Source organism: Anomaloglossus baeobatrachus, chromosome 3 (assembly GCF_048569485.1).
Source record: "Anomaloglossus baeobatrachus isolate aAnoBae1 chromosome 3, aAnoBae1.hap1, whole genome shotgun sequence".
Lineage (NCBI taxonomy): Eukaryota > Metazoa > Chordata > Amphibia > Anura > Aromobatidae > Anomaloglossus > Anomaloglossus baeobatrachus.
In genome coordinates, this window is record NC_134355.1 from 528,647,410 (window position 1) to 528,674,168 (window position 26,759).

At 48.5% G+C, this 26,759-nt stretch overlaps 1 protein-coding gene across 2 annotated transcripts in view; it reads left to right on the forward strand.

Annotated features, from left to right (window-relative positions):
* Positions 1–26,759, forward strand: part of TRPC1 (transient receptor potential cation channel subfamily C member 1) — a 193,512-nt gene that overhangs the window by 101,956 nt on the left and 64,797 nt on the right. For both annotated transcript variants that reach the window (XM_075340783.1, XM_075340784.1), the window contains 2 exons: positions 14,855–14,997; positions 15,367–15,519. In XM_075340783.1, coding sequence (XP_075196898.1) covers positions 14,855–14,997; positions 15,367–15,519 — 296 coding nt within the window. The remainder of the gene's footprint in view (positions 1–14,854; positions 14,998–15,366; positions 15,520–26,759) is intronic.

The following is a 26,759-nucleotide window of genomic DNA, read 5'->3' on the forward strand; positions in this document are numbered from 1 at the left end:
TGCAGGCACAGCGCGGCTTCCTTGCAAAGGACTGCTTGCTTGCAGGGGTCTGCTGGTCTGTCAGGGGTTACTGGCTGGCGTGGGGCTGCTGGCTGGTGAGGGGTTACCAGCTGTACGGTGCCACTCTGGCTCTTCCAGTGGTGCTTCCTCCCGCACGATATGGGCGCCCAGGGCATACCATCCGCGGCTCCCCATCAGCCTGGTGTATTCCAGCACATCACCCGGCTTTACATCACGCCCTGGGTGACCTTTGGTGAGGTGCTCCTCTATATCGCGGCGCGCAATAAAGACGTCCTTTCCTAGGCCGGGCTCTCGGATAAACCCCCAGCCTTCCTTCAACTTAAATTCCAGCACCCGGCCTCTGCATACTGGGCCCTGGTGCTCTCTGCGGCTTCGCCGGATCTGGGCCTTTGCAGCCAAATTGGACGCCTCTTCGGCATGGCGCCTCTCCTCTCGGCTCTCCCGCTCCTGCTGGTACTCTTCCAGCCTCTTCAGGCAGGCCAGTTCATTCGCCTTTGGGGTCTCCTTGGGGCACAGTGGCTGCTGCAGTCTCCCGCTGTCGATGGGCGCTGCGTCCCAGTTCACTCCCAGTGATGTGGTTCCCAGGAGGCTAACAGGGGGACTCGGCAGGTGGCCCACCAGTGGCTCAGGACCCAGGTGACACCAGGCGCCATCTTCGGGGCCCTCTGGCAGGTCTCCGGCATCCCCTGGGGCTTCAGCAGGGCTGGCGGGGGAGTCTAGCAGGGCCGTGGAGGGACTAGGCCGTTGCACTTGGTAGGGCCGTGGGTCTGGACGGGTCGGCACAATATATTGCTCACCCGCGTGTCGCTCTGCGGCCTCCATCCTGTAGCCCACGTCCTCGGGTGCCCTCCGGTTTTCACCCCGCCGGTCCACCTCCAACTGCAGTGTGCTCAGCCTCCGGGCAAGGTTCTTCATCTCCTCCCGGATCTCACTCAGCTCAGGGTCCATTCCCCTGGTTCCCGGTGCACTCTTCTGTGGCTTCTCTGCCATGCTACCGGCCTGGGGAACACTCTCTGCTGCACTGCTCAGGTGCTCGACCACGCCACTCGGCTGCACCCTTTCCCCTCTCGGAGGCGGGGCCGGAGGCTGCACCAGCATCTGGCGCCAGACTGGCGCCCAGCCCATCACAGCCGGCACCGCTCCGTTTGCGATCAGGTACATTTTCTTTATCTGCTGGTCTGGCATTTAGACTCGGGTTGCCAGCCAGCCAGCTTTTCTAGTCGCCATGTCTTCTCCTTCCGCTCTCCATAGCGGGCACCTCTTCGCGCTCTTTTCTTGGACAAGGGGGCGGGGCTTCTTTTCACGCCCTTTCTGCAGGCACGCCCCCCTTCTTCCCGCAGTCAGTGGCTTCAATGGCGGCAGTTTCTCACAGTAAAACAGGCTATTTCACGATTCTTTAAGGCACACAGTACCCGGTGGAACCGGGCACGTAATCCTGTTCGTGACGCCAAAATTGACTTGCCCACCCCAGGGCTGTGGGACACCCGGTGCCGGGCCGGACTAGTCCGGGGGTCATCAGTGGTGGCGGGGCCCGGCTCCGTGGCCCTGGTGGGTGTCAGTTAAATATGACTGGTGACTTGGGGTTTGAATAAAGTTTGTGTTCGTGACGCCACCTGTGGTATGTGGCTATTAAGCCGCCGCTGCTGTGTAAGGCCTCCGGGGTGATGATACGGCAGCAATGGTGGTACTGCTCCCCACAGGTGGAGCGGTACCCCGGGGCACAGTTGGTGCTCGTGAGAGTCTATGGTGTAGCGGAAGGCTAAGCAGATAAAATAACAGAGACCACTCCAAGGGTGCAGTTTCAAGTTGTTTACTCACACATCCTGGTAGGTGCACACTGGTGCCTCTGGACTGCTGGAACCCACTGTCCAGGACCTCCGCCGTTTCTGGGTAATTTCTGGAGTAAAAGCCGGTACCCTTCTCTCTAAAGTGTCTCTGTCTTCAGCTGTCTCCTTAAGCCTAGCTCTTTTAGGATGAACCTGGCTCGGCCTCCACTACAGCCTCCAGGCTGGGGGGTCACCTGTCGGATGATTCTCCCCTTTCTAGAGGTTCTGCTGTGGGCTGTGGCCTGGGGAGTTTACAACTTTCCCTGGGCCTCGGTTTTTACTGTTTGGAGATGATTTTGCACTCCTCCGGTTTCTAGGGACCGTTCCCTGTTGCAGCTTGATCCCTCCACCGATGTTCCTGTGGAACAGGCCACCACAGCTCACCGGCTATCCATGGCCCTGGGATCCCTTCGTTCCCCGCTTGGTGTCACCTGGACCCTCTGAGTCCCAGGATCTTCACCAGGAAGCGTCTCTTTCTTTCCTTAGCTCTTGACTGACTAGAGCCTTTCTTTCTTCTTCTTCTTCTCGTCTGCCTCACGCAGACCTCCTCCTCCTCCTTCCCTCTCTTCAACTCCAACTTCAACTGCCTACACTTGACCTTCCTTTCTCTGACTGCTCTCTGGTGGCTCCTCCCACCTCCCCAGTTGCTAAGCTGTACCCTATAGGAGCAGGGATGGGTCTTACGGCCCCTCCCAGCATGCAGCATGGGAGGGTTGCTGCCACTATCCCTGGTCCCAGTGTGTACCTAACAATGGGTGTAGTGTAGATTTGCCAGGGGACCGGCATTCACTCCTTTCCTCACCCAGAATGGGACATCACACCGCTGGATGGGGTGCAATGTCCTGTGGCGACGGAAGCCTCAGGGGCGCCACACATACTTGGGCCTGGAAATTCACCAGTCAGGAGCTTCAAACAAGCCATAGAGACCCTGAAAAACAAGGCCTCCAAGACCTTCTATGCCATCCGATGGAAACTATCATCTGAAGCCTCCAGTGAGGGTCTGGCTAAAAATCTTCGATTCCATAATCGCCCAGAATGGTCAAGGTGGCATTGCAGACAAACAGAAATATTCCACCTGGAATTCTGTAAGCCCCTTCTCCAGGTCCATCGAAGCACATCCAACAGTGCCTGTCGAGCCGAGCTGACCAGATTCCCTCTATAGCTAGCAGCTGTGAAGAGGTCACTATCATTTCAGGCTCATCTACAGAGTAGCAATCCAAGCTCCCATCACCACAAAGCTCTGATATATATACTTGGGCCAGATGAACCAGGACCCCTGGCACAGCTCTCCCAAACCCAACTGGACAAAATGACCAATCACACCAGCCTGACAAAAAACAGAATCAGGAAGATGGTAGACGAGGGCCAGGAGAGGTATGTCAATGACTGGAGGACCGACATCAACACCTCAAAGAAACTGACCACGTACCAGAGTCTACAGAGAGACTACAGACTGGCCCCATATCTGGAAAAACTCCCAGACCCCAGGGACCGCAGAACCCTGAGCCGATATAAACTCAGTGCCCACAGTCTAGCCATTGAATCCAGCCGACACAAGCAGAGCTACAAGCCCAGGGAGGACAGACTGTGCCAACACTGTGACCTGGAGGCCCTGGAGGATGAAACCCACTTCCTGCTACACTGCACCAAGTACTCAGTAGTGAGGGACACTCACTTCAGGAGACTCTCCCATCTCTTCCTGGATTTCAGCTCCATGAAGGAGGAAGAGAAAACATATATCCTGCTGGGGGAAGAAGAGAGCGCAGTGGAGATAGCAGCGCGGTATGTGAGCGAATGTCATAGACTTCGAGAAAGAGAACTATGATAAGCCATGGACTTCCATAGCCCCCAACGTCCCCACCCTAGATGTGCCCCATCCATCCTTCCTACAGTCCCCACCCTGGATATGCCCCATCATAAGCCATGGACTTTCATAGCTCCCACCCTAGATGTGCCCCCACAGTCCCCACCCTGGATGTGCCCCATCCATCCTTCCTACAGTCCCCACCCTGGATATGCCCCATCATAAGCCATGGACGTCCATAGCTCCCACCCTAGATGTGTCCCCACCCTGGATGTGCCCCATCCATCCTTCCTACAGTCCCCACCCACCATCCCCACAGTCCCAGTCCCTAATGTACACTTGCTTTGGCAAAACTAATTTGTATTTGGTCCTGCCAATAAAGCTTATTTGATTTGATTTGATAGATAGATAGATAGATAGAGGGATAGATAGAGGGATAGATAGAAAGATATATAGATAATGGATAGATAGATAGATAATGGATAGATAATGGATAGATAGATAAAAAAAGGATAGATGGATAGATAGACAGGCAGACCTATGTCAAACACATATATAATGTCCCACCTCCCTGCATATTCTAAGCTGGTACTCTTTAGTGACTTTCATGTGGCACTAAAGGGTGCCTAGTCTTGTATTTAGCCAATAAAATAAATATTGAAATAAAAAAGCGACGTGGATCCCCCCCATTTTTGATAGCCAGCTAGGGTAAAGCAGATGGCTGTAGAGCACAGCTGGCAGCTTTACCTTGGTTGGGGATCCAAATTGGAGGGTCCCCAGGCTCTTTTTTATAATTATTTATAAATAAATAAAAAAAATAGGGTTCCCCCAAATTGGTTCACCAGCCAAGGTAAAGGGGACAGCTGTGGTCTGGTATTCTCAGGGTGGGAAAGTCCATAGTTATTGGCCCCTCCGAGCCTAAAAATAGCAGACCGCAGCCACCCAGAAGTGGCGCACCCATTAGATGCGCCAATCCTGGCGCTTCGCCCCAGCTCATCCCGTGCCCTGGTGTGGTGGCAAAAGGGGGTAATAAATGGGTTGATACCAGATGTGTAATGTCACCTGACATCAAGCCCAGCAGTTGGTGATGTCATGGTGTCTATCAGATACCCGACATCACCAACTGTCAGTAATAAAAGTAGAAAAAAAAAATAGACGACAGAAAAAAAAAAAATATTTGAAAAAACAGCCCCCAAAACATTCCCTCTTTCACCAATTTATTGTAAAGAAAAAAAAATCCCTTGTAATCCATTTTGGAAGTCCCACGACGACTCTGGACCTTCTAGAATATGGGAGGCACGCTCAGGGAAAGTGTCCCCCATTTTCTAGGAGTGCAGACCCTCCGTGTGAGGAGTGGGGGTGCAAAGAATCTGCACCTACCCTCCCTGGGTCTCAGCAGCAGTGTCCTTGCAGCCAGCGCAGCTCCACAGCTCTCACTGAACACAGGAAGCTGAGCTGAGCTTACAGCCGCCCTCTGCGCATATGCATACCGGTGTATTGTGAAAAAGGAGGGATGCGGGGGATAAACGCTGCAAAAAGGTAAAAATACCAGGGGAACACTGGAAAACACCGGGGGTACGGGGGGGGGGGGCTTAGCTGGACCCGGGGAGTTGTTTTCTGTTGCATGTGTCATGGCATATGCGACAGAAATCAAAGGAAGAGAGTGAATGCGGGCGGCACACGTTAGTGTGCATCCTGTCATCTTGGATGCATCGGGAGGGGGCAGAAATGCAGTGAGGCACCTTCTATAGGCTGTGCCCATACTGTTTCTGCCTTTTCCCATCCATTTCAGCCCCTTCCTCAGTCACCACAGGTCACCGACGGGTCCAACATGAAATTATTCTAGTTTCCCATAGACTTGCATTGGGGGTCGAATATTCGTCAATACTCGAATAGCGGCAAGGTATTCGCTGGATATCCGTCAAAGCGAATAATAGGGTATTCGATCATCTCTACTCATTATCATTGTCGCAATCTAAGCAAAGACTGTTAGGGACAAAAAGACGGCTAGCTTCTTCTCTGACTAGTAAGGGTATAGTCACACCACAGTAATTGTTTACATCTGGAATATATTTCAGTAATCCCCCACACACCCATATGTACTGAAAGAAAATCATTGGTGCATAGAACAGTTGCGTATGCTGTCTAGTGTTTCGACCAATTGGACCTCCATGGACCCATTTAGTACCTGTGTAGTAGTATATTAAAGCACACATTCTGAAATGTGAATAGACCCTAGCAGTTACAGTCATGACCCAGAAAAAGCTCAGTGGCATATCTGTACTATATTTCTGCACCATATCTCTTGCCAGTAACCTTAATGGGTTTTACTTCTTGGTGGCCTGGCCACCCACAACATTGGCACCTGAAATACAAGTTGCACTATTTCTAAAATATTAACAAAACCCAAAATGCATGATTTTAACTCTGTAAACCTCAGTCCAGACTGAAACTGTGAAGAGATTGTACACTGCTGGCTAACAGCTTGTGGCAAACCTTACATTTTCTTGCCCTGTAAGCTTTCCATAAACTCCATGAAAAGGCTTGTTTTTACGTTTTACATTGCACTTCTTTTTTATATTGACATACTGACCAAAAAATAAAACTTAAAATGACAATAGGTTCTGTTTTTACTTAGCTCCTTGAAAATGAAACATTTAGCATATTTGAAGCTTCACTCTACACATTAACCCCTTAACCCCTTAACCCCTGGCCGATTCTCCGGTGTTTGTTTTTGCTCCCCTTCTTCCGAGAGCCGTAACTTTTTTATTTTTCCATCAATTTTGCCAAATGAGGGCTTAGTTGTTGCAGGACGAGTTGTACTTTTAAATGAAACTATAAGTTTTACCATATAGTGTACTGGAAAATGACAAACATATTCCAAGTGCGGAAAAATTGAAAAAAAAAGTGCTATTGCATGATTGTTTTTGGGATATTTTATTCACCATGTTCAGTATATGGTAAAACTGATATATCGGTATGATGTCTTAGGTCGGTACGAGTTCGTAGACTTTAAACATGTATAGGTGTAGTTTTATCAAAGGGGTTAAAGAAAAATTCAGAAGTTTGTCCAAATAAATTTTTGCACCATTTTCCGCTCCCCGTAGTGTTCTCATTTTTCGGGATCTATGGCTCAGTGACAGCTTATTTTTTCAATCTCGAGCTGACTTTTTTTAATAGTACCATTTTTGTGCAGATGCTATGGTTTGATCGCCTATTATTCCATTTTGTGCAAAATTTGCGGTGACCCAAAAACATAAATTTGGATTTTGTTTTGCCGCTACACCGTTTACTGATCAGATTAATTGATTTCATATTTTGATAGATTGGACATTTCTGAACACGGCGATACCAAGGGTGTGTATATTTTTTATTTTCTTCAACCCTTTAATTTTCAATGCGATAAAAGGGGGCGATTTGAACTTTTAGGTATTTTTATTGTTTTAAACTTTTTAAAACTTGCTTTTTTTTAACTGTTTTTACTAGTTCCCCGAGGGACTATAAGGATCAGCAGTCTGATCGCTCATTAATTTCTGTTGATCACAGCTACACAGCTCTGATCAGCAGAAATACTCATCTCTTGTTACAAGCAGCACTCGGCTGGCTAAAACAGGAAGTGAGTCATGTGAGCTACAGGAGTCGTCACATGACCATGTGCTACCATGGCATCCATTGGTTCACAGTAATTACGTCACGGCGCCGCCGATGGAGCCAGGTCAGTGAATATTTACCATGACGGGCATTTAAATCGCGCTGTCACATTTTGACAGCACGATTGAAGGGGTCAACAGGCGTGGGTGGATCGCAGATCCACTTGTGCCTGTGAGGCACACATGTCTGCTGTGCAAATAAGCAGATATGTGTGTGGATCATCGCCAGCTGCAGGTGATTACACTATAGTGGCTTAGGTCATACCTGTACAGCCCGTGGTTGTTAAGAGGTTAAGAAAATGGTAAATATAGAACAGTTATTAAAATCTTCCCATTAAATTCATAGAGTTAAAGAAGCACTCCAGTTGAAAAAAATGTAAGGGTGAAAACTGAGTGGATATGCAGTGCTCAGCATAAATGAATACACCCTTTGAAAAGTAATAATTTAATCAATATCTCATTGAACACAAGAACAATTTTCCAAAGTGTAGACAATACTGATTTCAACAAAACGTTTTTGAACCGATAACATTAAAGTAAAGTAAACAATATAACTTTCGTTACAAAATCTTCAGTTTTACTGAAATTACTTGATGCAAAAATTAATACTGACTACAAACTTTTACATCTAGTATTTTGACCACCATGATTTTTAATCCATGATTTTTAAGGAAAGCACCAAGTCTTCTAAGCATGGAATAAACTCTTTAAGAGCTTGGATGCTGGTTGAAGAGTGAAGGGTGCTTTACACGCTGCAACATCGCTACCGATATATCGTCGGGGTCACGTTGTTAGTGACGCACATCCGGCGCCGGTAGCGACATCGCAGCGTGTGACACAAGGAGCAATGATCAACGATCGCAAAATCATTCAAAAACGGTGATCATTGACACGTCGCTCCTTTCCTTAATATCGCTACTGCCACAGGTACAATGTTGTTCGTCATTCCTGCGGCATCACACATCACTATGTGTGACACCGCAGGAACGACGAACATCTCCTTACCTGCATCCACTGGCAATGCGGAAGGAAGGAGGTAGGCGGGATGTTATGTCCCGCTCATCTCCTCCCCTCCGCTTCTTTTGGCCGGCCGCTTAGTGATGCTGCAGTGACGTCACTATGACGCCGAACGCACCTCCCCCTTGAGGGAGGGATTGTTCGGCGGTCACAGTGACGTCGCTGACAAGGTATGTGCGTGTGACGCTGCCATAGCGATAATGTTCGCAACTGCAGCGAGCACCAAATGTCGCACGAACGACGGGGGCGTGTGCTATCGTACTCAACATCGCTAGCAATCGGTAGCGATGTTGCAGCGTGTAAAGCACCCTTGAATCTCAACTTGCCTGATCAGAATTCCCCATATGTATTCAAATGGGCTCAGATCAGGAGACAAACGTGGCCACTGAATTACTTTAACCCTGTTCTTCAGAAATGCAACTGTGGCCCTAGATGTGTGTTGTGGCACATTTTCATGTTTCTCTATAGGCAGGGTCAGCTCTAGGTTTTTGTGGGCCCCGGGCGGAAGAGTTCCAGTGGGCCCCATCCACACGCAGACACACAAATACACAGATAAATATGTATATATACATGTACGGAAAGACAAACTCACAAAAATACATATAAACAGACAAATCTATAGAGTCATATACACTGACATACATATATACACACCATACATGCATACAGACAGACACACACAGCTCTGTTGCATACAGACACACACAGCTCTGCTGGCTTCATATGGACAGACAGACACACACAGCTCTGCTGCATACAGACAGACACACACAGCTCTGCTGCATACAGACAGATACACACACAGCTCTGCTGGATTTATATACACAGAGACACACACAGCTCTGCTGCATACATACAGACACACACGGCTGTGCTGCATACATACAGACACACACAGCTCTTCTGCATACATACAGACACACACACAGCTCTGCTGCATACATACATACAGACAGCTCTGCTACATACATACAGACACACACACAACTCTGCTGCATGCATACAGACACACTGCTCTGCTGCATACATACAGACAGACACACTGCTCTGCTGCATACATACATACAGACTGCTCTGCTGCATACATACATACAGACTGCTCTGCTGCATACATACAGACAGACATACTGCTCTGCTGCATACATATATACATACATACATACAGACAGACAGACTGCTCTGCTGCATACATACATACAGACAGACTGCTCTGCTGCATACATACATACATACATACAGACAGACACACACGTGGATTTAGGGGGCCCACACACGCGGCTTTAGGGGGCCCACACACGCGGCTTTAGGTGGCCCACACTTGCGGCTCTGCGGGGCCCACACACGCGGCTCTGTGGGGACCACACACACGACACATACATCTCGGGGGGGAGAAGCCCAGACAGCTTACAGGGGCCCATAAATCAGGGAGCGGGGAGGGCACATACAGATCGAGTGGGGGGGAGGGGTGTAGCACATACCGCTCAGGTCACAGTGGAGAGAGGGTCCACACAGCGCTGGAGGCAAGCGCTGTGCTGGGAGTCGCTGGCTGGCACTAAGCCCCCTTCATCTGTGGGACTGAGCAAGACACCGCGCGGTAGCTCTGCCCACAGATGAAGTTCAAACCAGACCGTTCGCTGTGGTCTGCGCGCCTTAAAGGGACAGCACCCGCAGATTCCTGCCAAGGACTGCGGTCCCCGGAACTCAGCCTGGGGGCAGCAGAACTGAGGAGGCCGAGTGTGCTTCCCCGGCTCTCCAGGGCCCCGGCATTTGGGTGTGTCGGGTGCTGATGCCGGTTCTGTCTATAGGCATCATACATTTGCCTTTGTACTCCTTATCTATGTGATGCCATACAGTTTCAAAGTCATCAGTTCTAAAAAATTTATTTTGGTCTCATCACTCCAGAATATAGAGTCCCAGTAGTCTTCATATTTTTCAGCATGGGCCCTGGGAAATTGTAGAATGGCTTATTTGTGCATAGGCTTTAGGAGAGGCTTCCTTCTTGGACCACACTCATATATGTCATTCCTCCACATTATATGCATGGGAAGCACTCACCCTGGTTTGACTTTCTACTTCTTTATCTAACTACAGTGAACTTGCATGTCAATTTTCTTCAACGCTCCTCATCAGAAGATGCTCCTGTTTAGGTGTCAACATCTGTGGTCAGCCAGGATGTCTCTTTGAGATGATTACAGTTTCGTTCATTTTTGTAAAATTTTTGTATCACTTTTACTTCAGTATTCTGATTGATGAGTAAAGACTTGCTGATCTTCTTGTAGGCTTCAGATTTCCTGTGAAAAAAAAAAAATTTCTCAGGTCTTGTGATATTTCTCTTTCACGTGGTGCCATTGCTGCAATCATGAAATGAGAAGGGGTTTTCTTTGTTAAGTAATGCCGTTTTATTGTCAACTAGCTACTGGATATCTGTTTTATTAATAATTAGAATTACCCGTGGTTGAATTATTGTAAATTAGAATTTTGTAGTCTAAACTTTAGCTTTGCTCTTAAAACTTTCATTGGGGTATACTCAATTTAGTAACATTGTCTGAAATTATTTTTTTAATAATTATTATAAATAAACAATTAAATAAGTGTCATAAACAAACAATGCATTTCAGGAACGGTCTATCCATCCCCTTCATCAGGTTGCATCATTCAAAGAGCCATTACCAACTTATAATTATTTTTTATTTTTCCTTATCTCTATCTTTCCTTGGATTCACGCATTGAGCACTCCTTTCTTCTTTTAGTGGCAATAATTGGTCTGCCGACCATTGCTTCATTGCTGTGCTCTCCATCCCTAATGAAGAGTGTTTGGGCATGTGCATTGCCGCTCCGCTCTAATGGGATAAAAGTGCCCAATCAGGAATAAAAGTGCATCATTCTGCTCATTGTTGTGGGTCTCAAAAGTTAGACCCCCCTGATCTATATGTTCTCATCTATTCTGTCGATAGGTGACAATAATTTATAGAAACTGGAGAGCCCCTTTAACCAGGGGCGTAACGACCGCGGTCGCAGCGGTCGCCACTGCGACCGGGCCCGCAGGGTTTTAGGGGCCCGGCAGCCGCTCTGCACAGCCGGCTCCTCTCTGTAACAGAGGAGATGCGCTGTGTAGTGGCCGACTACGCGACCGCCAGGGGGCCGGCCTGTGAGTCAGGGGGCCCGGTGTCAGCAGGGGGCAGAGGGGCCCCCTGACCTGGAGAGACCCACCAGGCGTTTCTGAGCTGCGGCAGAGCAGAAGCGCTCCTGCACAGCAGACGAAATCCATCCTTCCAGGACCTGCGATGATGTCATGCCCATGTGAGTGTGTGGGAGGAGACACAGGATTGCCGGGCAGAAAGCATCAGAAGATACGGATTCCTGAAGGAGACATGGACACATGATGACTGGTAATGAGAAAAGAGGGGGCACGAGGGGGAGGGGAGTGCAGGGTGAGTGGCATATGAGGGCTGCAGACTGACAGAAGGATGTGAAGGGGTGCAGAGTGTTTGAGAGGGGTAAGTTGGGGTACAGGCAGGGTGAGATATGTGGGGCAGGGTGTGTGACATATGGGGGTGTAGTGTGTGTGCTATGGGGGGTGCAGGCTGTATGGGGAGCAGTGTGTGTGACATATGGGGGCAGGGTCATAACTACCGTGGTTGCAGGGGTCAAAAGGAGAAGAGAGGTACTTGTTTTTTTATTTTGCTGGCTCCATGACACATGGAGGCCTGGAGGGGCCTTGCTGCATGACACATGGAGGCCTGGAGGGGCCTGGCTGCATGACATGGAGGCCTGGAGGGTCCTGGCTGCATGACATGGAGGCCTGGGGGCCTGGCTGCATGACACATGGAGGGCCTGGGGTGGCTGGCTGCATGACACATGGAGGCCCTGGGGTGGCTGGCTGCATGACACATGGAGGCCCTGGGGTGGCTGGCTGCATGACACATGGAGGCCTGGAGGGGCCTGGCTGCATGACACATGGAGGCCTGGAGGGGCCTGGCTGCATGACACATGGAGGCCTTGAGGGGCCTGGCTGCATGACACATGGAGGCCTGGAGGGGCCTGGCTGCATGACACATGGAGGCCTTGAGGGGCCTGGCTGCATGACACATGGAGGCCTGGAGGGGCCTGGCTGCATGACACATGGAGGCCTGGAGGGGCCTGGCTGCATGACACATGGAGGCCTGGAGGGGCCTGGCTGCATGACACATGGAGGCCTGGAGGGGCCTGGCTGCATGACACATGGAGGCCTGGAGGGGCCTGGCTGCATGACACATGGAGGCCTGGAGGGTCCTGGCTGCATGACACATGGAGGCCTGGAGGGGCCTGGCTGCATGACACATGGAGGCCTGGAGGGTCCTGGCTGCATGACATGGAGGCCTGAGGGCCTGGCTGCATGACACATGGAGGCCCTGGAGGGGCCTGGCTGCATGACACATGGAGGCCCTGGGGTGGCTGGCTGCATGACACATGGAGGTCTATGGGACTGCATAAAAAACATGAAGGACACCTTATACATGGACTAGGGGTACATTATACATGGAGGAGTATGGGGCTGCATAATACAATATGAAAATTGATGGGGCTGGATTATAATACATATAGGACTATGGGGGCTGCATTATAATATATGGAGGACTATGGAGGCTACCTTATACATGGACTATGGAAGTGCATTATAAAACATGGAGGACTATGTGGTGCAGTATAATATATGGAGAACTATGGGGTGAATTTTAATACATGGAGAACTATGGGAAATGCATTATAATTGAAGGGCTACTTTATACATGGAGGATTATGGGGGTGCATTATAATATATGGAGGGCTATGTATCTGCATTCTAATATATGAAGGGTTATGTGAGACCCTTTATACAATTATTTGGAAGGCTATGTGGGGGCTGTTATAGTATTTTGAGAACTTTATACAGGGGGGACAAAGATACAAGTATGGGATGGAAATGTTTTGTGCTGAGGGAAAAAGGCTCTTTCCCTCAGCAGCCAGCTTTCCCATGTTCTGATATACATCTCTCAGCACCCAGCTTTCCCATGTTCTGATATACATCTCTCAGCACCCAGCTTTCCCATGTTCTGATATACATCTCTCAGCACGCAGCTTTCTCATGCTCTGATATGGGAAAGCTGGGTGCTGAGGACAAGATAAATATCAGAACATAGGAAAGCTGGGTGCTGATAGAGGGATTTCAGGGTGCTGTGGGTGAGAGCCAAGTGTCAGTGTCATTATCCTGTACCCCGAGTGTCAGTGTCATTATCCCTTACCCCATACCTCCCAACCGTCCCGGATACAGCGGGACTTTCACGCTTTACGTTGTTTGTCCCGTTGCCACGATCGGGACGGCCGGCTCCCGGGCTCCGCCCACCCACTCTCTCTCCGCCTCCCTGCTTTTCCCTCCTACCATCCCAGTAGACGTGGCATAACAGAGAGGAGCGCTGCCTGTGCTGCTGCTGGTACAGTAAAATCTCCCCAGCGCTGATTTCCCTCCCTCCCCCCCCCCTCACCCCCGGCCGGAGCCTCTCTGTGCGGTCGGCCGGCCGCCTGTCTGTGCGGTCGGCCGGCCGCCTTTCTGTGCGGGCGCCCCCCGGCCGCCTGTCTGTGCGGGCGCCCCCCGGCCGCCTGTCTGTGCGGGCGCCCCCCGGCCGCCTGTCTGTGCGGGCGCCCCCCTGCCGCCTGTCTGTGCGGGCGCCCCCCTGCTGCCTGTCTGTGCGGGCGCCCCCCTGCCGCCTGTCTGTGCGGGCGCCCCCCTGCCGCCTGTCTGTGCGGGCGCCCCCCTGCCGCCTGTCTGTGAAGGCGACCGGCCACCTCACTGTGTGGGCGACCGGCCGCCTCACTGTGGCTCCCTGCGTGTCCATGCTGGAGGCCCGCCGGCTGCCTGCGTGTCCATGCTGGAGGCCCGCCGGCTGCCTGCGTGTCCATGCTGGAGGCCCGCCGGCTGCCTGCGTGTCCATGCTGGAGGCCCGCCGGCTGCCTGCGTGTCCATGCTGGAGGCCCGCCGGCTGCCTGCGTGTCCATGCTGGAGGCCCGCCGGCTGCCTGCGTGTCCATGCTGGAGGCCCGCCGGCTGCCTGCGTGTCCATGCTGGAGGCCCGCCGGCTGCCTGCGTGTCCATGCTGGAGGCCCGCCGGCTGCCTGCGTGTCCATGCTGGAGGCCCGCCGGCTGCCTGCGTGTCCATGCTGAATGGGTGTGGATGGGGAGTGGATATGGGCGTGACTGTGAAATGGGTGTGGTTAGGGGGTGTGGCCTAAAAATTTGCCGCGGCGCGCTACGCGCGCCGCAAACTTTGTCCTTCTTTTCCTTCTTTAAAAGTTGGGAGGTATGCCTTACCCCAAGTGTCTGTGTATGTGGAGGAGGGGCCCAGGTCTAAACTTTGCACCGGGGCCCATCCAACTCTAGTTACGCCACTGCCTTTAACGTAGGTGTTTTTGTGATGTATGTGATTTATTTTTTAATGACTTATTACATATAACCAATAAACCACTATGTAGAACCATATCAGACATTCAATATAATACCTAAGCCTCATATTTCTTTTTCAGGGATGGTCTGGTCAGATGTGAAGCGTCTTTGGTATGATGGTCTGGAAGATTTCTTAGAAGAATCTCGGAATCAGCTCAGCTTTGTGATGAATTCATTGTATTTGGCAACCTTCACTCTGAAAATTATAGCTAACAGTAAAAAGGTGACTATACAGTGTGCCACATGTAGTAAAAACTATTTAAGGGGTAACATTGTAGTAATATGTGTCATAATACAGTATATCTAGGATTTCTTATTGTTGGTCAGTAAGATTGGGGCACACCCAACTATAATAAGCAATAGCAATCTTATACAGAAGTCAAATGCTTAAGAGTATCTGTCTTACATTTGCCTGACAAGACTGTGACTGGACAATAACTTTAACATTTAGATCATCATTATTATATTGATTGATGGGTTATAATATTATATCATCCAGTAATAAACAGTTGGGTTGTGATCACTTGTATTCTACTTAGCTCTGCTGCCTGAAGAAATATATGGACTCACAAGTGTTTCTTTCATCTGCCAGGTCCAATTTCAAAGTTCAAATCAAGATCGAAAGGACTGGGAAGCTTTTCACCCAACACTGGTGGCAGAAGGTCTTTTTGCCTTTGGCAATGTGCTCAGCTACCTACGTCTCTTCTTTATGTACACAACCAGTTCAATCCTGGGACCATTACAGGTAAATACTCCGATGTAATTCTACTAAACTATACTGTACTTTATTGATATAATATGTACTTAATCTTTTTGGCGAGGGATGTACATAATTAAATGCATAGTGTAAACTTCAATATCTACCTTCAAATACACTGATGACCAAAAGGGTAACAATGTTTTGAACTTTTGACTTTCAGGCTCCATATCTCACCATACACTACACCTTTGTACGTGAGACTACTTTCAGTTTGTAGAAAATCATCTTAGCTATCTTATTTTACTTGTAATTATTTAACATTTCATTAGTTATGCAGATTCTAGTTATACTGTGTATACTGTGTACAATTCTGGACTCCCCAATTCAAGAAAGATATTGATATATTGGAGCAAGTCCAGAGAAGAGCAACCAAGATGGTTGAAGGCCTGCAAACCATGTCCTATGAAGACCGGCTAAAAGAATAAGGAATGATTAGTTTGCAAAAGAGAAGGCTGAGAGGAGACTTAATAGTGGTCTACAAATATCTGAAAGGTAGTCACAGTGTAGAGGGAACTACCCTATTCTCATTAGCACAAGGAAGTACAAGAAGCAATGGGATGAAACTAGAAGGAAGGAGATATAGATTAGACATTTGGAAAAACTTTCTGACAGTGAGGGCAGACAGAGAGTGGAACAGGCTACCACGGGAGGTGGTGAGCTCTCCATCAATGGAAATCTTCAAGCAGAAACTGGATAAATATATAGCTGGGATAATTTAGGATAATTTGCACTCGCAGGGGGTTGGACCCAATGGCCCTTGAGGTCGGTCCCTTGTTTCCAAATCTACCATTCTATGATTTTATGTCACTACATTGTTACTGTTTTGCTGCTTGTGATGACATTTTTTTTCTTCCTGTATACTATAAATTGCAATCTGTTTTAACATTCCCTAATAGCTCAGTGTGTTATTAGACTGATTCCTAAGCAAAAGGTCACTGTTTTGAATTGAGGAGCCGCCATGAAGTAGATTTCCCACGAAAAGACAAATAGCATCATCCAGCTTATTGATTGCTGTTTCTCAGCCAAGACAATTGCCAAACAGCATTATGTGAGTGCAATGACAGTTGTAAGAATACGAAATGAAGTCTGTCCATCTATTTAAAAGCTAAGAGGTGTACATCCAGGCAAAATATCAGAATTAAAAAGTCGGCTGACCACAAGGTCTATCAGCTCTGGAGCAACAAACATGGCAGTGGAGGTGGCTAGTATGCTTTGTAGTAGATAGATCACAGACGTCCATGCAAGTACTGTGCGATGCACGTTACGCAAGTCTGTAATGGTGGCATGCAAAAAGGCAAAGTCTCAACTTCAATATCACCATAAGAAGCATTGGATAGACTTTGCAAAAAAGTACAAAAAGTGGACAGTAGAAGATTGGAAATGGGTGATTTGGAGCGATGAGACAAAGTCCATAGACTAGGCTATGATGGGTGTAAATGGGTCTGGAATAGTGATGGGCAGACTTGCAAATACCCAAGATTAATGGGTCCAACCTAGTTCCGGCCCAACATTGATCCAGGATATGTGGTTGGACGCCTATCCCCATATAGGTCTATGGTTACCTGAGTCTGGAGCTTAAAAATGGTGGTAGAAGGGATAGGGGGATTGGAGCAGGCGCATTATCCTTACTGAGTCTCCCGCATGGCTGTAACACTACTTCCAGGTCCACTCAATAACCTCATATATACACACTCCTTCCACCTCCCACCGGCTGTCCCCACATTTCTATTGTTGTGAAAATCAATAAATAAAAAAATTGGTGTAGGGTCCCCCCATATTATGATACCCAGCACAGATAAAGCATACAGCTATAGGCTGCAGCTCCCAGCCATGGGAGCTTACCTTGGCTGTGTATCAAAATAAAAATTAAATTTAAATAAATCATTTTAAAAAACTGACGTGTGGTCCCCCCCAATTTTAATACCCAGCCATGATAAAGCCAACAGCTGGGACCTGGTATTCTCAGGCTGGGGAGAATACCAATTGGACCTCCCAGCCTAAAAATAGCAGCCTTCAGCCACCCAGGATTGTCGCATCTATTAGATGTGACTATCCCAGCACTTTAGGATCGCACACTGCTTTTTAAAATTATTGTATTTAAATAATTTAAAAAAGCTGCATGCGTTTCTTCTTATTTTGATAAAACAGCCAATATAAGCGAATGGCTGGGGGCTGCACCCTGATACACCCTGGGTATCATAATCAATTTATTTATTTATTTACTTTTCCACCAATATAGATGAACACACAGCGCCTCTGATTGAAAGCAGTCAGACATGCTATCACACAGGGTGGGGGCGCGGTCTGACTGCAACCAATCACAGATGCCGGGACTGCCAGTGAGTGGAGGAAATAGTGAATATGCATGAAGATAGTGAGCTGTCCCAAAAGTAGATGAGCGGCCCCGTAAGCAATGTACAGGTGTGCGGAGACTGGTAAGTATCTTTCTTTTTTTCTATTTTTTTTTAATAACCAGGGTGCCTGTACCCAGATCGTTACCCAGAGTTCCCTGAGAACTCTGGGCCCGGGGTCGGTGCTCGCGTACTTTTGAACTCGCGCAGGTTTGGATTTTTACATTCTGGGTCTGCCCAACACTAGTCTGCATAATATTATGCAGTCTCATATTCCTCCATATAGTATTATGTAGCCCCCATATACCTCCATATAGGAATACAGCACACAGCAGCGTGCAGTACTGACATCATTGTTGACACATAAGAGTGCCACAGACATAGCAGGAGAATGATAAAAGAGGCAGCACTCCGCTCTGTCTCTCAGCATTGCTTTCAATTGTATTGGCATAGTAGTATGGAGCCCCCATATACTATTAAGCAGTCACCATATAGTATTATGGAGCCCCAAATAGTTTTATGCAGTCACCATATAGTATTATGCAGCCCCAAATAGTTTTATGCACCCTCATATAGTATTATCCAGCCCATATAGTATTCTGCACCACCATATAGTATTATGTGCCACCATATAGTATTATGTACCACCATATAGTGATATGCAGCCCCATATAGTATTATTCACCTCCATATAGTATTATGTACCCATATATAGTATTATGCGCCCCATATAGTATTGTGCACCAATATTTAGAATATGTACTCCCATATAGTATTATGCATCACCATATAGTATTATGAGCCTCCATACAGTATTATGACCCTATATATTAAGGCCTCTGGCCACCATGATTAAATACATACTTTTTTGATCTGCCTAAACAGTGGAGCTTCCTCACAAGTGACTATTTTTAAACTAGTGAAACTAGATCCCGCAAGAAATTTATCTAGATGGTTGGTAAGCACCTTGAACTCCCAGGTGCTTCACAACATTTTATAACGTTGAGCCATAAAAAAGAAAACATACATTTTTTACCACAAAAATGTTATTTTAACCCCAAGGGCCACAGGACATATTAGACAACAGAATTTGTTGTGCAATTTCTCCTGATTACGCTAATACCCTATAAATGATCAAAAACTACTTTTGAGGCACAGTGCAAAGTGAAGAAGGGAAAGAGTGCCATATTTGAAGGCAGAGTTAGTTGGAATGGTTTGCAGATGCCATGTCACATTGCAAAGATCCTGATGTGCCTAAACAGTGGAGCTTCCCCATAAGTGACCCCATTTTTGAAACTAGACCCTTCAAGGAATGTATCTAGATATTTGTCGAGTACCATAAACACCCTGGTGCTTCACACAATTTTATAACGTTGAGCCGTGAAAATGAGAAAAAAAACCCCAAATACATTTATAACCTCAAAAATGTTTCTTTAGTCCCAGTTTTTTCAAATTTACTAGGGTACCATGAGATAACGGGCCATTCAATTTGTCGTGCAATTTCTACTGTGTACGCCAATACCCCATATATGGTGAAAAACTACTTTTAAGGCACATTACAAAGTGAAGTAGGTAAGAAGCACAATATTCGAATGCAGATTTAGTTGGCATGGTTTGCGGGTGCCATGTAACATTGGCAGAGCTCCTGAGGTGCCAGAAAAGCAGAAACCCCCCACAAGTGATTCCATTTTACAAACTGCACCACTGAATGAATTCATCTAGTGATGCAGTGAGCATTTTGACACCACAGGCGTGTCACAACATTTTATGCTATTGGGTTGAGAACAAAAAATAATTAGATTTTACCACTAAAATGTTTTTTTAACCTAATATTTCCAATTTTCACAAAATTTCACAAGGGGAATAGGTAAAAAGGTCCCATAATATGTTACACAAGTTCTCCTGAACATGTCAAACCCCCACATGAGAGTGACCAGTGCTGTTTTTCAACTTAGCAGGACTTGGGAGGGAAGGAGCGCCATTTGATTTTGGAGCACACATTTTCCTAGAATAGTAAGCGGACTCCATTTGCACAGCCCTTAAGTGCCAGAACAGAAGAAGTCCCCTCAAGTGACCACATTTTGGAAATACACCTCTCTATGAATTTTTCTATGGGTATAGTGATGATTTAGTCTCCGGAAAAACACCCATGGTGTCAATGTCAAACGCAATTAATGTTGCAGAATTAAAAATTGCAAATACATCCTTGTTGTGCCCAGCACATTGTAGTCCCTACACATTGTGCCCAGCTTGTGCTTCTGGAAACCTGCACCCCGTACAGTTAAGTGTGCTCTCCTCACTACAACAATGTCAAACTTGTGGACATTAACTGTGGTTTAGGCACATTATGGGGCTCAGAAAGGATGGAGCATTTGGATTTGGGAGTGCAGATTCTGCTGGATTTTGTTTTTGAGGGATGGGTGAGGGAGCCATAGTTTTCCAGGGTCATTGTGCTACCAATAATGTGGATGTCACCTATGGTTTCTTTAACAGATGATGGACTTCACTGGGGACTCATGTATTTGTGGGTTGAGTTGAATGCGATTTGGTGGTGATTTTGGTACAGAACATTTTGGCTCAGTTCACATTTATCTTGTGCTCTAAGCTGAACACTTTTGTCAGGGTTTCTATCTACAACTCAGAAATATGTGATTCAGGACTCTGTTTGGCCTCTGTTCAGCAGTGTTTGTCTTTTCAAGGGTGAACAAAACTGTTGATGACCACACTTTAAAACACACTTAAAAAGAATCGTAAAAAGATGGACAGCACCGGACCACAGGCCACCTGTAAAGTCAAAGTGACTCCCTCTGCCTCATTACAGTGAATTTTCCATTGGGAAATTTGTCTGAATCATGTTTTTCAGTGATTTAGGGAATGTGACCACGATCCACACATGCTACGTCCTGGATGCAGCGTGTCTTCCCCTGCGGAGACGCAAGTGTTCCCCACAGGAAACCACAGCTGCCCACGCCTACGATCAAAGTTTGGGGCACTGTGGACTTTCACTCTGTTTTCCCCACAGAGAACACTCGCGTCTCCGCAAGCATAAATTGACAGGACGGGAAGCAGCACGTCAGTTTATACTGTGGAGAAAAAAAGCACAGTGAGCATGGGATTTTTATAAATCCCATCCACTGTGTTTGTACTGCACAACGCAGCATTTTGGACACAGCGAAAACACATTGCGTCTAAAACGCTGCTATTCCTAATCATGGGCATACACCCTTACACTTAAGCACAGTGTAAGTGCTGAGGATAAATACCGTGTTTTTCCAAAAATAAGACCTCCCCCAAAAATAAGCCCTAGCAGGGATTTTCAGCATTTTCGGAGAAAGGCTTAAATATAAGCCCTCCCCTGAAAATAAGCCCTAGTCCCGGATCAATAATGAAGTGTCCGTGCAGCTAAAAAAGTTACAGATACTGCAGGACACTTCATTATACACAGCGGCACCCGGCAATCACACTCACCAGATGCCGAGCAGCAGGACCTGCAGTGATCGTGTCGCGGGCGGAGGAGGGGACGCTGCGCTCTCCCACTGCTCGGGTCGGTACACTCGGGGGACCGGTCGGTACATCGGGTTCTCCTTCCACAGACAGTTCAGTCCAGAACCACTGACGGCCGTTAAGAACGGTGGCGGGGGCAGCGTGGTCGGAACCCCCTCCTCCATCAGCGAAATCCTCTCTGGACCTCCGGCTGCGGTGCCGGCCCCTGGCTCCCATGCAATCAGGGCTGGTTCTGGCGTTTGGGTGGACTGATCGCGATGCGGCACAGCCGCAGCGGCCCCTTGCTCACGGGCCCCTACCACGGCAACCATCCTGCGCATCTCCGCCTTCCAGTCCAGCAGCTGCTGCAGACTCTGCGCCCTCACCTTCAATAAGAACTGGCCCAGCTCCCGTTCCAGCCACGCAGTGGTCCCGGCGGGGAGCTCACCTGGGCCGCAGTCTTCAAAGGCTACTCCTCTTCGGTTCCCCCAGAGCTTAGACGCTCCGGTAGCGGGTACTCCCGCGCTCCAGTTCGAGGACGCCGCCATTCTTCCATCCACGTCCCCCTTAGTCTCTTTCCGGCTCCTCCTATACAGGGGCGGGGTTTTGCCCTTCACGCCTCCACTACTCGAGGAGACGCTCGAGCGGGAACTTTTCGCGGCCAAGATGGCGGCTTCTCAAATTTTCTGGCCGGACACCTCCGGCGGTAACAAGGCGCACCTCTACCAGATGGCAGAGCGGTAGGATCCTGTTCGTGATGCCAAGTTGTCGCGGGCGGAGGAGGGGACGCTGCGCTCTCCCACTGCTTGGGTCCGGCCGCTGCTGCTGCGGCTGCTGCTGCTCGGTGGTGGCTCGAGCGGTGGGCCGAATCCCGGGGACTCGAGCGGCGCTCCTCGCCCGTGAGTGAAAAGGGTGGGGATTGGATTGTGGGGATTTGGTTATTGTCCGTGACGCCACCCACGGTTGTGGTGAAGTTGGTGACACCACCACTGCTCTGGACGGGGATCCCGGGAGCGGTGACAGGGAGCAGCCTGGATGTTAGTTCTCCCCTCCGTGGGTAGGGGGTTGGTTGTCCCGGGGTCCGGTGATGGGGTAGGGATGGATGGCAGGCGGGTTATGGGGCCTGGTGAGGTGCAGGGTCGCGGGGGTAGCGCTGTGCCGCACGGCACGGTGGTACTCACTCAGCCAATGATGAGGACACAGTTCTCGGTAAAACACACGGCTGGATGGACGTGTCCCACAGACGGCTGCGGTGTTGTTTCTCCCGGCAGGTTGATGGTGACTGCCTTTCCCTGCACCTATGTAGTGTAACGGTTCCAATGGGTTCCCACCGGTAACCCGCTCCCCAGCTTGAAGGTTGCTGAAGGAGCCCCTTTTGCCCGCAGGCTCTGGCCGTTGGAACTTTAGCCTTGGCGGTGACTGTGTTTCCCTCTCTCGGTTGGACGGTTGCCTTCTGTCGGGACTTGGCTGCTGGGAAACCCAGGAGGTTCCCTTCGCTAACGGATTTGGTAAATTCACGGCGACTCCTAGCCTTGCCGGGGTCCGTAAGCCCCTGCCGGATGGTGCTGGCTTCTCTTTGCGTACCGGTCCGGTACCGCCGGGCCACCGCCCGTCCACGGTCCTTATGGTTAGCTCCAATAGGCCACTCCTGCAGACGGTCACCACCGTCTGCCAACCTTGCTGATCCATCCGGGCCACACACCCGGACCAACTTCTGTCTGCTTAACTGCCACTTCACTCCTTCCACTTTCACTTCCCAAACTGATCTGTCTACTTTTTCCGCCTCCAGGACTGTGAACTCCTCGGTGGGCGGGACCCCTGAAGGGAGGCAACAAGGGTTTTTGGCTGACTTTGGTGTGCCTGACCGGGAGTGTGGGGTGTGTTGGTGTTGTTCTGTGATGTCCTGTGATGTCCTGGCTTGTCCAGGGTGCCACAATCGCACACCCACACACATCAGCTCACACACACACACAGACACACACACACACACAGACACACACACACAGATCTCACTCACACACCAGATCTCACACACAAACATCGGATCGCACACACAGTCAGATCGCACACATAAGCAGATCGCACACACAAACATCGGATCGCACACACATCGGATTGCATACACACTCACCTCATCCAGCGACACCGATCTCTTCTCGCCGGGAGAATCCTGAGAGGCAGTGCGGTGCAGCGCAACAAACAGGACCTGCGGCCGGACACGTGACTTGCTCTCATTCCCTGCTGCCGTAAGTGCTGGATGTGATGTGATGTGTGTGTGTGTGTGTGTGTGTGTGATCTGCTGTGTGTGTCTGCGATCGGCTGTGTTTTTCTGCGATCGACTGTGTTTTTCTGTGATCGGATGTGTGTATCTGTGATCGGCTGTGTGTGTCTGTGATCGGATGTGTGTATCTGTGATCGGCTGTGTGTGCCTGTGATCGGATGTGTGTATCTGTGATCGGCTGTGTGTGCCTGTGATAGGATGTGTGTATCTGTGATCGTCTGTGTGTGCCTGCGATCGGATGTGTGTATCTGTGATCGGCTGTGTGTGCCTGTGATAGAATGTGTGTATCTGATCGGCTGTGTGTATCTGTGATGGCTGTGTGTGCCTGCGATCTGCTGTGTGTGATCTGCTGTGTATATCTGCGATCTGCTGTGTGTGTGCCTGTGATCGGATGTGTGTATCTGTGATTGGCTGTGTGTATCTGTGATTGGCTGTGTGTGCCTGCGATCTACTGTGTGTGATCTGCTGTGTATATCTGTGATCTGCTGTGTGTGTGTGTGAGAGATCTGCTGTGTGTGAGATCTGCTGTGTGTGATCTGCTGTGTGTGTCAGCGTGTCAGCTAGCAGCAGGGTAGGACGGCATGCAGCACCGACCGGAGATCACAGGAGGACCTGGGAACCACGCAGACATCCTGGTCTGGTGAGTATGAGTCTCCTGGGAAGTGGGGGTGGTCTGCTTTTTTGGGGGGTAAACTTACCCCCAACCGTGTTTCTCCAAGAATAAGACCAGACCTCCTCCAAAAATAAGCCCTAGTGCTTTTTTGGGGGGGGCAAAAAAAATATAAGACAGTGTCTTATTTTTGGAACAACACGGTAGGAGCTGTGCCGTACCACGATCTTTTAGTGGCAGAATGAACAAATCAATAGCAGGTGAAGAATTGGCTTTATTTATTTTGTACGCCATTCACCGTGTGGTATAAGAGATTAGGCGGCTTTATTCCTCAGGTCAGTATGATTATAGTGATACCAGGTTTATATATTTTTTTTTTTTAAGCTTGGCAACTATCACATTAAAAACACTTTTTTACAAAATAAAGGTTATCTGCATCACTGAATTTTGAAGGCTATAGTTCTTTTTATTTTTCTATTGACAGAGTCATGTGAGGGCGTATTTTTTGTGGGATGAGTTGAAGTTTTTATTGGTACCATTTTCAGCCACATAATATTTTTTGACCGCTTTCTATTCCACTTTTTGTGAAGCAGAATGAAGAAGAAACAGCAACTCAGGAATATTTTTTTTTTTATGCCGTTCACCGTGCTGTAAAAGTGATAAGACAGTTTTATTCTTCGGGTCACTACGATTACAATGAGACCACATGTATGTAGTTTTTTTGCCGCTTTTACACCATAAAAACTATTTTATAGGAAAAAAAAACAGCTTTTCCATTGCTGTATTCTGAGAGCTATAGATTTTTTATTTTTTTTTTTGCTCATATAGCTATATGGTGGCTTGTTTTCTTCGGGACAAGATAATGTTTTCAGCGGTTTTCATTTCTGTATGACTTGTTGCGTTTTATTCCACTTTTGTCAGCTGAAAGATGAAAAGAAAGTTTTTGCTACTTTTTTATAGTGTTCACTGAAGGGGTTAACTAGTGTGACTGTTTTATAGATGGGGTTGTTGCAGACGCGGCGACACCAAATGTGTGTGTACTGTTTTGTTTATTTTTTTACACAAATATAACTATTTATTGGAATATTTTGTTTGTTCTTTATTTTGTCATCTCTTTTTCAATATTTTTCCTATTTTTATTTATTTTTACTTTTTTACTTAGTCCTTTTATGGGACATCATGTTACAGGACTCTGATTGCAGCTATGATGTCCTGCAGTGCTCGATCGTCCTGTCAAAGCTGCACAGGGAAAGACTGAGTGATCATGCTGCAGGCATGATTACCGTACTTACGCTTTCTGTAGTCAGGTGACCCGAAGGTCGTCATGAAGATCTCGGATCACCATGACAATGATTGGGCCCTCACATTGCGCATACACTGATTAGCGGAGACAGGCAGCGCGATCCCTCTCCCAATCCCCTAAGTGCTGCGATCAAGACCCGCGATTGCTAGGAAGTACTGGTACGTCCAAGGTTGGGAGGCACCTGAAAAATAGAATGTACCAGTATGTCCAAGGTCGTGAAGGGGTTAATGAGTGTCTGAGGATTGTTCTGCAAATCTCGAAAGAAAACAATTTAGGATTGGGGAGATAGCCTTGTCCTTAACTGCTTGTCATGCCTGTGCACAGCTTGTATGCGCCATCATACCCATTGCAGGCAATGTTCTATGTCTGCCCAGCTTCCTGTGCTTTGTGCTTTCTTAGGAAACCATCTGGTGCTGGTGGGTCATCTTCTGGCTATAGGAAGGTGCGGTCAGACTGCAGGAATCTGTATTCCTGTGTAGTATACCCTGCAGAGTGTTTATTTCCTGGCCTATCCCCTAACAGCCCTCTGTATTTTATGCAGCTCCTTCCTCCAAACAGTTGCCTGATCTTAAGTAAGGTCTTTGTTCATCTCAAGGCTCTGTTTGGGCTCTCTGTTTTGTCTCTCTTGTTTTTGCCTTGGCTAGCCTCCCGTTTGACCTGACCTCTCCTCGTTTACTGTACCTCTGTTGTTTCTCCCATCCTTGGACTGTATGACCATATCTCTTGAATTTGCCTTGTATCTCTCTTGCACCCTGACCCTCTGGTCAGCTCCTGCAGGCCCAGGGACTACCCTAGAGTAGTACCTGGCGACTCACTGCGGCTCCAACCTAGCTACATTGTAGGAAAGTGCACTGTATTGGGGAGACCTGGAAGGGTTAGTGATGGATACTGGAACAGGTAGTCCACAAGTCCTGCACCCCTGCACCGTCCAGCAAAACCCCTGCACCATCCAGCCAGACCCCCGCACCATCCAGCAATACCCTTCAGACCCCTGAGATCCCCACTACACCTGTCAAGACCCCTGTTACGCCTGTCGTAACCCCAACTTTGCCTGTCAAGACCCCCAGACTGGAGTGCTTGGTCAAGCCACAGATGTCGCCGGCCAAAATAGCCACCCGTGGGTGACCCGACTTCGCCAGGCTGTTGCTTCCTGCCCAGCCGTGCGGTACTTAATGCAGGACTGTGTTGGAGTGGTTG